This window comes from Vespula vulgaris, chromosome 6 (assembly GCF_905475345.1).
Source record: "Vespula vulgaris chromosome 6, iyVesVulg1.1, whole genome shotgun sequence".
Taxonomy (NCBI): domain Eukaryota; kingdom Metazoa; phylum Arthropoda; class Insecta; order Hymenoptera; family Vespidae; genus Vespula; species Vespula vulgaris.
In genome coordinates, this window is record NC_066591.1 from 6944739 (window position 1) to 6962105 (window position 17367).

At 31.4% G+C, this 17367-nt stretch overlaps 1 protein-coding gene across 12 annotated transcripts in view; it reads left to right on the plus strand.

The window, feature by feature from the left end:
• Positions 1-17367, plus strand: part of LOC127064767 (protein doublesex-like) — a 63662-nt gene that overhangs the window by 16695 nt on the left and 29600 nt on the right. For 10 of the 12 annotated variants that reach the window (XR_007781829.1, XM_050996316.1, XM_050996313.1 and 7 more), the window contains one exon: positions 11568-11711. Coding sequence is in view for 10 of the 12 variants with exons in the window: in XM_050996316.1 (XP_050852273.1) it covers positions 11568-11711 (144 nt within the window). In the remaining 2 variants the exon portion in view is untranslated. Of the gene's footprint in view, positions 1-11567; positions 11712-11787; positions 13745-14652; positions 14788-17367 lie in introns of those variants that run through there. The other 2 variants (XR_007781831.1, XM_050996320.1) reach the window with 2 other exon arrangements.

Consider the following 17367-nt stretch of genomic DNA (forward strand, 5'->3'; position numbering starts at 1 on the left):
CAATGTTTGGCTCTCGAAGAACTTTACTCGAAGAAGTCGAAAAAGTGTATTATTTTTGAAAGAAGTATATAGTCGCAAACAAAAAATATTAAAAATAATTTTATATTCAAGTCAAGCGATTAAATCAAGCAACTAATAAAATATGTAAATGTTATTAGAGATAGAATTCTTGCTTTTCGTTTACGACGAACGATCTAAATATATTCCAAGTAAAAATATATATGAATTAATGGCATCTACTTAAATTTATCTTAATCGAATCCTTCATATAGCGATGCTTTCAAAGAGGAAGAATTCGCATTTTATCTGCTGATTGCTCGGATGAATTTTCAAAAGAAAAATTGTAAGACTCGTTCATTCATATACGTATATAGATATGCGTTTTTTTTTTTACGTTTGTGTGTATGTATATGAGACTTTTATATGTTTATATGCTTGCTCAAACTCGTCGGCAAGTTTAGTATGTTACTCTCTTTTCTCTCTTCTCTCGCACTTCGCTCCTCGTATGATGGTGAAACGGTTCGGCTTCTCTGAGTTGGCTTATCCCAAGAATTCAGTTTATAACCGCTGACTCCACTGAATTTTATTACATCTTTCTCTATCTCTTTCTTTATCCTGCTTGCTCCACCTACTTTCTCTCTTTCTCTTTCTTTTTTTATGTTCATCTTAGCTCTCTCTTTTCTATTTCATCGTTTCCGTTCTTTCCTCTCTAATGAATAGTTTCTTCCTATTTATCTCTCTTATTTTCGTTCCACGAAACGAAGTTGCCTAGTTTCGACCCGGGATCTTGCCGATCACGTTCGCAAAATTTATGTATCTACCTCTTCACTCGTTCGACATCGGCCTTCGAACGAAATCGATATAATTTATATCTCATAAAATTCGAAACAATGAAGCCTAATGGGCGGTCAGATAGGCAATAAGAATTAGAAGAATAATTAAATAAATGTATCCATATAACATAATTATTCAATACGCAATGAATGTTATTTATTAATCGATTTTTTATTAGATTAATCGATTTTGGCTGAAAACGTTTCGAACGATTCCACGATTGTCATGGCTTTTTGAAAAATACTTTATAAAAGAATGTCATTCATTGATGGGATGACATCAATTGAATTCTCTTCGGTCTTTCGAAATATCGTCTGTTCACTTTCAAGGCGCATCGTATTCCCACTTGGAAATGTAAGATAGTCCGGGACTGTTCAACCGAGCGTGAGAGACACGATCGTAGCCTCCACCAAGGTTTCTTTTTCAATTTTACGATGTTGCTTCGAGGCAGTTATGCGAATCCTTAGTGTTAGTCACTCGGTCGAGTCTTTATTCTCCGACTACTTCTCCCTTTCTCACTCTTTCTGCTTTTCTCTTTCTCTTCTCGCGAGTCACCCTTTGTCTGGTTCGCCATCGACGTCGAGGACGAAGAGGACGACGCCGGCGTTGGCACTGATGCGAAAGTTACGATCCTTTCGTCGTGCGATACAATTCGCAAGACGTAAAGAAAATTCACGGCTTTTAACGAAAGAACGAAAAGCATGACAACGACGATGATGACAAGGACGACGCGATCTCTTCTTTTCCTGGTTTGATTTACATCCCGATCTGTCATGAATGTTTTTTATTTCGTATCTTTTGAAATTTCGCAGCTGCATCATTGTTATTCTTCTTCGCGGTTCTTTCAAATTAAGAATATTACGTACATATAAATATCTATCTACTTAAAAGAATACAGTATATGTTCAAAAACATGTACCTAGATATTCAAAAGTTTACACATACGATTGGTACATATTGTTTTATTTGATTCTCGATTTGATATTAACATTAGAAACACTTACATTGACATCTGCAAGCTAGAATAAGAAATAATCGATCAGTCACGAAAGAAATGTAACATGCGAGATTATTTCTGACGAAGATTATCTCTACGTTTATTCGTTGAAAGATAAAAGAAAAGAAAAGGAACACAATTTCGTGTCATTATGAACACACAAATAACTCGTTTCTAATCGCTTACGCTGAAATTCTCTTCGATTGCCGATCTGATTGGCACGAAAGGCAACGAAAGATGAGTTCCGAGGATCGTTCTTACTCGCAATAACAATCTATCGACATTTCTATACGATGTAATATCATTTCTTTTTGAACTAATCAGAGGAAGTGCACCTTCATTTCTCGACTCGTTTTATATCGTATTATCCTATGACTCACGACGAATAAATTTTTATATCAAAGTCCGTTCTTAAAAAAAGAATTGCGCATAAACTTCGACTTGATCGCTGGCAGATAAATTCTCTTGTAGTTTACGGCGTAAATCGTTTCGATGAAAGCAGGTAATCTCAGTAGTCAACTACACGATATCAAACAAGGTCAAAAAAGGAAGGAAGAATTAAAGGGAGACCAAATAGAAGGGATAGAAAATCTAGGAGGGTGAATAGTAAGTTGGTCACAGTTCAGCAAATCGCTTTTCTTTTTTTCTTTCTTTCACTTTTACGATGTACAGAGTTAAGTGATCTGTCATTTTTCTTCTTTTGTACTTTGACGAGCCTATCGTTAGAAAAATGTCATAAAATTTAATATTTCAATGTTGTCTCGTAATAATCTTCGTTGACATAGGTTAACGTATTTGCTAAATATATAGTATAAGATTTAGTGTCATTCAAATGAATATATTGTTATCAGAAAAATGATTGTTAAATTGTTTAAAGTTAGAAAAAAGGATAGTCGATAACTGCAGCGTTTACGTTATCGAAAAAGTGGTAAAAATTCTTATTACATTAAAAGAGTTTTTCTTTTTATGGTTACCAGGAGTCTCTTTGTGTTAGCTTCGCGTGTTTGAAAATCTTTACGTACATAGGTCTTTTTTTCTCTCCCTCGCAATTTCTTTGAGGGCAACGATCCCTACGGCATTTCAAGTAATCTTTAGGGGTGTTGATGGTTTCTATGTTTCTCTTTCTCTTTCTCTACCTTTTTCTCTCATTCTATCTCGTTATAGAAACGGACGAATACACGTCCAAGAATAAGAACGGTTTTATGTATAGTGTGCGTGACACCATCGTTTTCTTTTTCTGGACCGGAGATTCGTATTACAAAGAGAACACATTTCTGACAAAGTTTTCTTAGCCATCCAACGTGTTTAGTATATCGTACTAACCTTTATAGATTTCGTGATGGTCCTTCGAATCAAATCACAATCGAATCACCATCAACCCCTTCGAACATTTACCAACGTATTGTGTTACACTCGCTGCATGCTTTTGATGATTCGTTCGATAGGTTTCTACTTTCATCTCGCCTATCTTTTTTCGTCTTTTTATTTTATTGAATTTTTTTTTTTTAAAGATAAAAGTGTCATCGGTAATATGAGGAATTATATTAACAACGAGCTCGTTATCCAAAAAGAACAAAATATGTTGTCTTACACCTTATCCTGACCACCCACGTACCACATGTTTTTCCTTCCATTTTTCTCTTTCACAAACATACACATGTACATGGGCTAGCGCGTCGCTTTCCTGGCTGACCAGTAAGCAAGGATTTTATAGGGACGCTTGAACTTTACTGCTTCCGAAATGTTGTGTCTCGTAAAAGACGGGCACACTTCACAACCGTCTCTCTGTTCGTCCGCCACTTCCGTGAAAACTTATTCCGATTCCACCTTGAGAATTCTTATAATCGAAAAAGGATTGTTTTTTGCTAAAAAATCGTCAATATCTATAATCTATTTGATACTAATTACTGAACGTAAGTGTTAAGTATTATTTTTTTGTCCCAACATATCATATATAATCTAAACTCATTTAAATGATTCATTGTGTTTACAAAAAATATTACATTTTTTATGTGATTGGTATCAGTTTTCTTTTCTTCAAAATCCAAATGCACTAAAATTAATGATAAACTTGAATGAAGAAAACGTAAAACTAAACTCCTAAAAATACAAACATTCTCTAAACTGTATTAGTTTCGTCGACGAACGAATAACAAGGGACGTTCTCTCTGTCTCTCTCTCTCTCTCTTTATCTCTCTGTCTCTCTCTCTCTCTCTCTCTCTCTCTCTCTCTCCACCCTCTTTTTCTGTCATCGAAACGATCCCTCACCTACGTCCAGCCAGCCAAGCAGGCTCCGATTACTCGACTACACAACGGTATCATTGATACAAAGCCCTGTATCCAAACACGCTCATCCATCCATCCCCTGTCCTAGCATAACGCAGCTCGCAGACCGTTCGAACGGATTTGTGACAGGTAGAAGAGAGTTGCGAGGGTCAGGGGGCACGGTCTCGTGCTACGTTTATCTCTTGCAACACGAGCACCTTCCTCGACAAACCCCGGAAAATAGCTCTCTCTCTCTCTTTCACTTTTCCGTGAATTTTTCAACGATGCTCGATACGTTCCTATATTTCCAAGAGTGTGTGTTTTTACTACAACTAGCTAGCTGTACACTTCGTTCTCTTATCATACAATTCAACACATTCGCGATTTGAAACTCGTAAACACAATAACCTGCATAAGAATGTACATTAGGTCGTGAGATAGAAAGAGAAAAAGAAAGAAAGAAAATCTATATCGCATAGGAGACTATTTTCTTATAGAGAAATAAAGCATTATGAATTTTATACTTCGTTCATTTGAACGCTCGTAAACTGAAATTACGTTTTGAAGAATAGGTATCAGATGGTTACCTTGGATTTCTACGGCCGAGGTCGAAAAATGAGACTTGCACTCTCATGGGTTCCCCCTTAACGAGTCGTTTTTAATGTACCGAAGTGTTACGTTCCGTGAGGTCAAAGGTTAGGCCATTTTACGAGGACCTAACAAAGTCGAAGCTGTATATCAACTAGATTGCGAGCGATGATATCAAGTTAACAAGCAATCTCCATTTTGTGCACTGGGTTATAAGAATACGCCTACAAAAGTATTTCAATCGCCTTCGTACTATCAGTCTGAGACTATATTTGAAATGTAATATCAATTGCATTATCAATTTGATTCTGAAAAAAATGTGATCCGTATTATCATTGCATCGTTTATTATTATTGGTAACTTTATTTAGGTCAAATTAATTAAACATTATTATCAATTTTATTTCTCTTAACGATTTTATCAAATTTATTTGTACTTTCATAACTTCCGATAATCGTTTGGAAAATATCACGAGACAACATTGTACGCGAAATAGTAACAATGAAATTTCCAAGTATACCGATTGCAATTTTTTCTCCTAATTAACTCACGAACTGATACGAAATCATTACGTTTAATTCTCGATGATAATGATTTTATAGCAGTCGATAGAAACGTAATACGCCCGTTAAACATTAAGATGTTTTAATAGAAGCAATAATCAATTTTTAGTATATCGTATTTAGCTCTTTTTTCTTTTGTTTCTTTTTTTTTGCAGCCAACATTATGGTTTTGTTTGTCCGAAGTTTTCTTTTCGGCTGTAACTTTGATTACAAGCCAAATTCAACTTCCGGTTTCGCGTGACTTATCGTAGTTTCGGTTATCGGACACCTCTCGTCGAGTAAAGAGTTAAACTTGACTCCGTTATATCGAAAAGACTCACGTTGAAGGTTGATATATTTTCCTTTATTTTTTTTAGTCACCATAGACATTTACCCATACATGTATTATTCAAATATAATTTTTTTTTCTTTAAAATTAGCATGTACGAAAAATATATAAACAAGTGGAGTTTGTCCGACATACTGGTTTCTCTTAGTATGTATCAAGTGTTCTTCGACATAGCAATACAGAAGAGGATAATAGCTTGAATTAGAGAGTTCGACGGGCTCGACAAGTAAGTACACATGACTCGACGTACTCGGCTGCGTGAGCATATGCGTGTCCGCTCGCTTCCGTTACATCGTGTTTATACGGAAATAATTTTCCAAGGAGTTTCTTAAGTTGTATACTTCGTATAGATCATTATAATAATTTTTTTTTTGATTATACACATGCTTGCTGCATTTATGAATTTATTAAAAGTGAATTTCAAGCGAGCTTACATTTTCTTATCGCAAGATATGAAATAAAATCATCGAACGATTATCAATATGTAGAAAATTTTGATAGGTATTTCCAGTCACGAACACTGAGCTACTCTTATCGCAAAACCTTGGAAACGACTTTCTCTTACTTCGTTAAAACGTATTTCACTTATATCGAGTTACTCGAGTCGTTACAACATTCGACAATTATACAGTCGAGCCTATACCTTCTGACATTTTATACTAATGTTTTATATACTTGTTACTACGTGATAGGACAACGTTTGCGTTTACCCAAACACGATAAATACACGTTATCTTTTAACACCGTTAATCTTATTACACGTGCTTCGTTTTCAACGTCAATGACAAATTCTTCGATGATTAATAATTTAAATTGATAAAAAAAAAAATGAAACTATTATTTCTGTTTCATATAAACGTCCGATCGTGTTTATGCTCATAATTGTTTACATTTATGACTTATCACAAAAATTTTGTAAGCGTATATGTACATAAGTATATGCCTACATATATCGTCTGATTTATTTGTTTATTCACGATCGTAATAGAGGAAATAAGAGGAACGAGCTCGTATTATATCTTAACTTCAGACTTCATATCGGAGATCCTTCGTAAACGAACGAAGCAATGTATGCGATCGATTTATCGCAATCTTCTTGGGAAAGTAAGCATTGAATGAATGACACAATTGTATTTTATAAACATTCTCCCACCCTCACAATCTCTAATATTTATCGTCGGAACTTTTTCCAGTCAATCGTTTCGAGTACACCACGCAATTCTCGGTTTACCTTCAGAGGAAAGGTATATTTATCAGTTATCTCTTTAAACGTTTACGACGAGTAAAAGAATCAACGTAAGCTCTCTTCTTTCACGATAGGAAAGAAAGTCAATGGCCCATATTCATAGTCGAGTGTCAAGTCAATACTTAAGATCGTCTTGACCAAAACATTCTTATCCGAACCAGACCGTCTTAAGATTGTTATATTTCATAGTCGTGAAATAAGATGATCTTCACGAAAAAGATCTTCCTCGAGTAAGTATTATTTAATTTGAAATCGATGAATTGACAAAGACGTACTTATTTAAGACCATGCTTATTCTTGAACGTGCTTATTTCCGTATTCTTTTTGTAAAGTTCTACAATAGAAATATTGAACCATTTCATGTTTTTATTAGACCAACTTGTGCATTATTAACCATGGCTATATTTGTTATTCTCTTTTCTTAAATTATACAAACAGTTCCCAGTAAAGAATATCAAATGTCCACAATTACATTTATGTATTATCTTTTTATTATAACTTAATTAGTTTGCTGTTAAAGTTTAGGAATATGTCAAATTTTATTAAGTCTTTTATTTGTGATAATAAGTACTGTTAATAATGTTGCGTTATTATACTTGCTTTTTTAATTTCATCATTTCCTGTTATGTTTTATAATGTTTGAGAAAATAATAAATTATCAGATGACAAAAAATATTGGCTATATATAATATTGTCGATGAAATTTTTCTCAAGTCTTTGCTTATTTTGTCGACTATAAATCTACAGATCGTCTTAAGACCAAACTTAAAGTGATCTTCAAAAATAAGACTTGGCTATGAATACGGGCCAATGTTTATATTCTGGAGTCGGCCTGTTCGATTAACTCTGCGTGCATTACGAAAAGTAGCAAATTTCATTTATCTTACGAAGACAAGCACGTTACGATTAATCACGAAAAGAAGCATGTTTCGATTTTATTCTCGATTATGTTCTCGCATGTTTGATATTCAGCACGATAATAAGCACGATTCGCAACGAGCAATAAAATATTTCAGACACAGCTACGAAAGGTACTACATTTTATTTATTTACATTACATTAAGTTGATTACATTAGTTTATTTGTCTTATTAATAATAAATTCAATAATAAAATGTGCTAATTTTCTGAACAACCTCGAAAGTAGCGATAAAACGTGTTAGTTTTCTTAGCTAAAAAGTATTATAAATGTTATTCTTTGAGCACTATAAGTAAAAACATACTATTTTTCAAGAACGTAATCGCAACGTGGTGCTTTTCGTGGTCACAAAGTCCAAAGTATTAGTCATTGTAAGACAAATAAAACGTGCTACTTTTTGTAACTTGCTACTTTCTGTAAAAGAAAATGTATAGGGGGATTTTCTTTTTGAAGATTACGTTGTTTAAAATAAAAAAAGAAAAAAGAATAAAAATAGTAGTCGCTATAAGAGGAAATATCGTTGTTAAATTCGTTGAGAATTGCCATGAGGCAATTAAATAAACATAGATAAAAATAGTTGCAAAGGGAGGAAAGGGTTAAAACACCCGTTACTATTGTGAATAAAATTACAGAGGGTGAACGTATGGCGCACACAAAGAAATAACATTGGGTCTATGCAACTAATAATGCGAAAAATATAAAAGAAGAAAAAGGTGTGCACGCGAGAGAGACATAACGTGGTTATAAATAATGAGCGACCGGTATTCGAGTGGGCAACAACACGGGCACATCGCGTGGCACGTTGAAGGAAATGTGTAATAAGTACGGGGTATAAAACTTATAACGCGAAATGGGTAACGTAAAAAGGGTAGCATGTACATTCAAATAATATTATCAGTCCGTGTTACCTATGCATACAAAAATCGTAAAACTCTTTAGGAATGATTTTAATATTTTGACCAATATATTATACGAATAATGATCGATAGCCTAAAATTCAAATTTTTCGATAATATTACACATCACTATACTAAGTTAATTTTTTTTTGTTAGATAAATTAATTTATTAAAACATTAAAACAATATATCCTTAAAGAATTTTATAAATTTTAATTATTTATATGTCGTATCTTCTTAATTAATGCAGAAATGATTCGACGATAGAGCGCATCGATGTTATAGATAATTAAATGCACTACTATTAATACAATTTTATTCTAGCGGAATATCATTAATCTCAATTTTTTTCAGAATTTAAAATGTTGACTTATTGACGCAATAGGCCGTTCCTTTATTACCAGCAAGATAATGTTACGTGCTTCGGAATAATGAGAAGAAAAAAGCGGATATATCGGTTCGTATCAGTAAAAGGGTTAATAATGTGTTCAGCAAGTTACGATCGAACGACGAATATGATAACGTCATTGTGCGATATAAACGTGACATGAACATATTTGTTCGTCGTTACTTTTTCGAGCTAGTGGTTTTAAAGCGTACACAATTTAGAGTCATGTAATAACAACGACAGTAGGTAATAACTAAAGAATACAAAGAGGTCAGAAAGACTTGAAGAAAAAACCTAAAGAAATAAGAGAAATGATTTAAAGAAATTTCGGTGAATATAAATAAACGACGTTTTCTTGGGGCTCATTAATTTTACTGATATGTACCATTGTAAAGATACAATACAGAATAATCTTTCGTAAAGACGAGGATAAAATCGTGATGCCCGAACAAAAGTCACGAAATGCTGATAAATATTCTCTCGTTAGTTAGTTTCCGTGACGAAACGTATTGCTGGTCTGAAGAATATTCGGTCTCTGTTTAAAAAAATGCCTCCTTATATCATACAACTGTGAAATACTATAATCACAGGACGGGAAGGTTTCGAATAATGCCTCAGGAACAGGAACCTTGTATGGAGATAATAACATCAATTCACAGGTTAAATTTTAACTTGACAAATTTCATTGTCAAAATATTGAACATTTTTTTAATGATTGCTTGTCTTTAATAATTTCTCTTTGAAACAAATTTTCGAATAAAGTAAAGATACTTAAGTACTTAGTATCACATCCGTATCGTTGATATCCATACTATTTTTTCAAGCTTACCCCTTTAGATCGAATTTAAAAGTATTGGAAGAATCTCCTTCTTTCTCTCATTATTAGCCAAATATTGTACTAAGAAGTTAAAATAAAATAGAGACTATCTTAGAAACCATTGATCGAATTTATTTAATGATAAATCCACGTTATAACATAATGAACAATATAATATTTCTCTTACTTTATCTTTTTAATGGACACCAGAAAGTCCACCAGCTAATATTGAAACCTCGTTCGGTATCATTGATGTTACGTTTAGGAAATAGTGCTTGGCGTCAAAACAGTGCTGCGAAAGGAGAAACGATCAGAGTATAGAGCGTATCTCAGTAGGAGTATGAGCGTATCTTAGTAGGGGAGTAACGGATAGAAACTTAGTAGAAGGAGAAAGAAAACGAGAAAAAGAGAGGAAGAGAAGGATACCGAAAGTATGGACACACTAGAGACTCCTGTCTCTTCGTTCTTTCCTCCATGTTGTTTTTCTCCCCTCTCCAACCCCTTCTCTACCTTCTCCCTTCTCTCTAGTTATCTCTTAACTCCCTCCTTTTCACCATCTAGAAGGAAGAGAATGGTCTAAGGAATGAAAACTAAGAGAGAGAGAGAGAGAGAGAGAGAAGAGGAAGAGGGCGAGAGAGAGGGAGAAAGAGAAATAGAGAGGTTTTCATTTATTAGATATAACGGGCATGGAGTAGGGATTGAAAACGATTAAGAAAAAGAAAGAGAAAGAATTAGGAAAAAGTATTCTTGTTCAATGCAGTCATCTACTAGACCCTCAGTGTGGTACCAACGATGAGAAATTACAGCATTTCCGCCTTTTCATTATTATTAGCAAGAGCATGAACGTAGGCGGAGCCACGCCATCGTGCTGTTTGCCTATTGGTCGATCTAATGTTTAATATATCATGTCATAACGACCGGAGAACCGTTACTATCATTCCCTCTCTCTTTCTTCGTCTCCCTTTTTCAACTTCATTCCGACCTCTTTTAATACTTTCATTACATTTTAATATTTTTCCTTCTTTATTTTTTGATTATTCATTGAGAAAAATATTTATTTAATATAGGTAAGTAAATATTCCTTCGACGAGTATATCTATAGATATTTCGAGAGAGTTGGAAGATCGAATAATAAAGTTGCGCGCGCAGAGAAGGTTGACTCGTTCGACACGTACACGCCCTTCTCGTTCTAGCCCACGTGGTATTTCTACGAAGAATCTGGTTATACTGTTTATTCTCTCTATCTCTCTCTCTCTCTCTCTCTCTCTCTCTCTCTCTCTCTCTCTTTCTCTCTGTTGATCTTTTTTTAATCGAAAATATTTAAACAAAAGTTTGTCGTTGAATGTCACCTAGCAATGCGACATATATGGTTTCGTTTCTTCAGTACTTTGTTTTCTTTGTTTCGTTTAGCGTGTTAGTCGAAGTCAGATCATAGCGGAATAAACATTGCGTGAGACCGAAATCTAAACCGATAAGCCTTAGCTTCAATTCTGTTTCATGTAAATTTTCTTTTTATCAAGTAACGTGTTCGTTTCTACCTCTTTTATTTTAATTAAAATTAGACTAGTAGAAATTATAACTAGTGTTAATTGATTAAAATGAACATTCAAGATCCTTTCTTCTTTTAGCGAGAGGTAGTAAATAATTATTTGTAAATAACGATACTTTTTCAGATAATTATATTTTAAAAAGATATTTATTTAATAATGTTTATTTATGTTCTCAGGCATCAACGACGAAATTATATTGGCATACAGTATGAATCTCCTGCAACGATTCCGACATCCTAGTGATATGCTGACGCTAATGTTTAGCACAGTGAAGAATGCCGGTGCAAATCTTGAAGAGACTCTCAGACGTATCGAGGAAGGTGAGATATATGATTTATCAATTATATTTCGAAAAATGAATTTGGACGATTAGAATAATTTTGATAACTTTAACAGTTAAACATTGGATACTGGAAGTTTACTGTACATTAACTACATACGTAATGGAAAATTTTTTATTATTCTTATATATAGCTTTCGTTATATATACTTATCATTCAAAAATTAACGAGGATTCCAAACGTGATTTTAATAACATTGATAATAATTTATCTATAATTTGTAAGAAGGATTATATAGACCGTTTTATTTATCTTTAATGACATAGAAAGCGAATATAGATTTTTCGAAACGAAAGGACCAAAAACGGTTATATGTTACTAAATCATTTCCTATTGAAATTATCGATAGATCAGTTGGAGAATTTTAAAAGATAAATTTTTAAAAAATAATTTATTATTCTTCATATTATCGCCTAATTTAAAGTTGATAATAATATTACTATCGTCGTTGAAGTTGGCAAAGTTTTACAAAGATTCGGCTAAATTTAATCACGCATGTTGGATCATAAAAATAAACTATCTTCGTGCGCACAATGATATTCTTCTCTTAACTTATACCAATTCTCAAATTTGAGAAATTTGAGAAATTTTATTTTACATAGACGATCGTGTTTGTAAATCTATCAAACAGAATATAATTTAGATCATTAAAATTCATTAACAGTTGTGTTCCTATTTTAATAAATAAATGCACGCTGATACTTAATTTAATCTTAACTATGTTAATTTTTAGTTCAATCTTAACTATGTTCTTTGTTCCAATATTATGCTACTTGAGAATATTAAAACTATAGAGGTTCATGATAAATAATGCTTGTATACTCTATTAAAGAAACGATTATTAAACAACTCACATAAATTTAATTCGCGATTAAAACACATTTTAAGATTATAAAAAGCAATTACCTAATACGCGACGAACAAACTTTATACTTTTTTTTTCCAATTTTTTTTACATATTTATTTATTACTAATAGAAGAAAGAAAGCGTAAAAATGTTAGAAAATGAAGGGAAATATAAACTCATAAAGCAATCATCAAAATAATATTTTATATGAGTTACGTGAAGCGTAATATCAAATGTTTAATATCAAATGCCATCGGTCATGTCATGTGTGTTAGACGAAACGTAACATTAGATATGTAAGCTTATTTATTCTACCGCGAACGATTTTACATAATGTATATTACTACGTTAGATATGTATAGATGCATGAAAACACGTAATATAACGTATTCACAGTTCTACTTTAATCCTTAAGTATTATATTAAACTTGTTCTTTCGCGTATATAAAGTCAATTCTATAAATTAAACTATACCGTTGTCTATTAGTTAGAATAATATAGGCAAGTTTTAGATCAGTGAAGATTTTTTAACGAATATTCAATTTCGTCACTTTTTAATAGTTATTTAATAGTTAAACGAACAAACAAACTTTATGTATATGTACGTTTATATTTTTTTTTGAAATATTTATTTATCATGCCTTTATCGAATTAATAATGATTGAGTTAAGAAAGAGTATCTCATTTTGTTGTAATAAGTGCGAGAAATTAATTCGTGCCAACTTCAATGCGATCCGTAATATTTCCGGTTATAATAGAATAAGAATTAATATGAAATCTGCTCAATCGATATGACAAATGTGAAATCAGCGTTTATTGACATTTATCTTCTCTTGAAGATCAACGTTGATTCAAGAACAATCTACAATTTCTTGAAATTATCATCATTGAAGATACACGACGGTATGAAGATTTTGTTTTTCTTTTGAAATTATTTTTATCATTTTCTACACATTTTTATTTAATGACACTCGGTTCATTAGAGTATCCCTGCCTTTGATTAATAACATTTTATAATATATCTCCGTCCGTGAATTAATATAATTACTTTTCAACGCGTCAAGATCATGAATACCAAAGCACAAGGACTTTGACATTGGGATCAAGGTATGATCACAATGTCGATATTCTTTTTTCAAATAAATATACGTTTCTTTAACTAGTACTTAAATTTGACCAATACGACCCGCCCACTTGCCCCTCGGCGAAAAAGCTTTGCTTTTTGCAATTTTAAGAATCAGGGTATTCAGTTCTCTGAACTCTCCTCCCTTTCTCTCAAATATGGACGTAGATCCCTCATAGTTCTATTATCATGATAATTTTAAATGATTACCATTATATTCATAACACTAATTTTGCATAACAACTACGCGCTTGAAACTTTTACAGAAATTTCCTGGAAAATATCGATATGATCATTTCGATCGTTTCGTTAATTTCTAACATTAAAGTATTTATAAAATTGATAAAATAGGTGTATTGTAAAAATTTCAAGGAATCAATTTGAACTTTAGACTTTTCATTATGGTAAATTGTTCGTAAAATTTTTAAAGATTTTGTTTAATTAATTTGTTATTATAGTTGAGAAAAGATTACATACACATTTATAAAACGTTATGGTATATATATCGAATGTTTTATTTTAAACGATGTAGCCAAATAATCTCCAATCGTATTGGTTTTACAAACGAATGTTTCAAACAAAACTTGCTAGATCTTGTAGGAGAAATCTAATGTTTATTGCAACTATTTTATAGAGATTGCACTATTATCAAGATACGTAAGTCATAACAATTTGTTCAAATGGAAATAGATATATTTAAACATAATTTAAAATAGAAATAAACAAAAAAAAGTAACTACAATTTTAAATAAAATTTTAACTTTTTTTTTAAGTTTGCATATAGAAACTAAAATTTTGATCATCGATTAGGATGATTATATAGTGATATTCATTCTTCCTTTCTAGAGACAAAGTAAATACACGTACGCAATATGATATAATAATTGTTATAGGATATTTCTGCGATCATTATATAGATATTATTAGTGTTCCCACTTTATTCGTTCCAGAGTATCTAAGAGCTTGGAAAGTAGCCAATCGAGCCCAAATTACGCGTCTCACTTTCCCCTTCGACTATGAGATTTATTTCATTCAAGGTTATCCTAATGAAAAAAGCAAAAGAATATATATATAAAATAATAAAATCCCAAAGGAATTCTTAATTTTACTTGATTTTTCTATATTGTTACATTTATCATGAATTTTTTTAAGCTATCTATATTTTTAATTATTCATACATATTCTAATTATTCATGTCTTTCTAATTATACAACACAATAGGATAATATTTAAATCTATTTTCATTTAAATTTTATTTTTAAATTATTCCGAATATCACATAACTACGATTCACATTGTCATTGCAAAAGAAAGATATTGCAATAAAAAAGAAAATAAAGAATGATAGGAACAAATAAGTGATGTATAAAAAAAAGAAATTCAAGTATTTCATGAGAACAACTATTTTTATAGTTTTCTAATTGGAGTGATAAATGTTCATACAGATTATAAGAAAGATCAGTAAATGCAAGATGCCATTCATGTTTCGTCGATTCGCGAAAATATTCCTAAGCGCCCAAATAATCGAAAGGATTTCTTTTTTACTTCTTTTTCAAGTGACCATTAAATACACATGTAAATAATCTGTTGATAATTTTATTTATAGTTTATTATCTCGGTGCTCGAACTTTCCGTTCGATAATAATGACGACAATATGCTTGAAAGTTTATCAAATAACAAATTTTGTGTATTTATTAAACGCTCAATCAATATTCATTTTCTCTTTTCTTATATTATGGAATCTTAATCACGAATTTAAAGTTTTAATTTACAATGTGATTACTTAAGATCATTACGTGATTTTGCATATCAAATAAAACGTTAAAATATAACTTTTCTTAATAACATTAAATGATATTCCATATGTAACGTTACGATTAAATAATTTGCTTTCGTATAACGCGATAAGTTTATTAATAAAATATACAGAATTATCAATATCGATTATATATTTTTTTGTTTCTTGAAAGAATATAGACACTTATCTAAATGCATTTTCATAAAAAAGTATTTTAAATAAATTTAAATGAATGATGCAACACGTCAATCGTCTATATTTCAATGCAACGCAATTTGTCGGTAATACGATGGTAAATTTACAAAAAAAAAAGCTAAACGTCATTAAGTATTTCTTGCCTGAATTAACGTACAAGAAGGTATTTAACAGAGCATAAAGGAGATAGTTGAGTAATTCGTTAAGACACGTGGTTAACTGTTGACTATCAGCTGCTGCTAAAAGTGAATCGTTATATATCACTTAAGGAATCCTTTTATTCCTTAATTAAAAAACAAAAAAAAATGATTACAAGAGTGATTCAAATTATTTCTGAAAATAATTACCTCCACATATACTATTTTAATTTAATATCGTTAGAACGCTCTCTGATAGTAAAAATTTAATATTATCATTATTATCTTATAAATTATACTGTATTGAAGTAGCATGACTAATTCGCATAATTAATTATATGTAATAGTTAGTAAAAAATACAATATTCTTTCCCTCTTAGCGATATTATAGTAACGATATATAAACTAATGGAGGAAGTCATTATTATCCAAATGAACGTTTCATCAACCTACCGGGTAACAATAATTAGATAGTATGTATTCACAATACATCTTTGATTGTGAAATGCAAACAATAACATGGCATTATTGCTAGAAAATAAGATCTAATTTTTCTTAATATAATTTGTCTTAAAATGAAGAAATTGATAGATAAATGTTACAGTAAAATTGATCAATTTCAATGAGCAAAATTTTTGTTACTTTTCGAATCTTCGGTATGAATTTCAATAGAATAAAGTACATGCAATAATTTCAAATGACGTTGATTTAGTTTCGTATGAATTAATTGATAATAATTCATTAATTTTTGTTGAATATATTTTCAACGTAAATCCATTTTTATCGATGGAGAATATCAAAATTTATTCCACGAATGGTTTAATTTGCACTTGCAATGTACTTGCATGTAATTATAAATAATTCCAAGGTAAAATGCTTCGTGTCAAAAAGTTCATGATGCCAAAGGTGTCTCGGTAACAAACACATACACTTTACAAGGAAAGACTTCCGTGAACGAGCTTCCGAGCATTTGAATAACGGTCGCCTTGGGCAGTGTTGCATTCTTTCATTATACGATGACATTTGCATTTTCACGAAGCTTGATGTTTCGAAATATCGTCGAGTAGTTTCCTTTAAAAAAAAAAAATAATGACAATTTACGATAAGTACGTATTATTGCTATTAGTTATTGATATCGTATGAAAATGAAAAATGATAAGTAGTAAAAGTTTTAGAGAGAAAGAATCATACAATTAAGAAATGACAAAAAGCCATTTATCAAAATAGCATATATTATCGAAAAAAAATTTTGCTCGCGTAAAAATATTAAGTATTGATTTTTTTTAGTAAGAAATACAAACGAATTTTAGAACCAATCTAATAAAATATCAATGAAATGTGTAATAGCTCGACGAAGGTCGTATATATAATAAGAGGAAAAGAAAAAAAATCTTTTCGATTTATTAAAATATCTATCAAAAAAAAAAATACTTAACTACATTATTAGATTGCATCTCTTATGACGAGCACGGAGAAAAACGACAGAGAGAACATTTGACCTTGTGTAAGTGCATCGATGTTCATAGCTCACGTG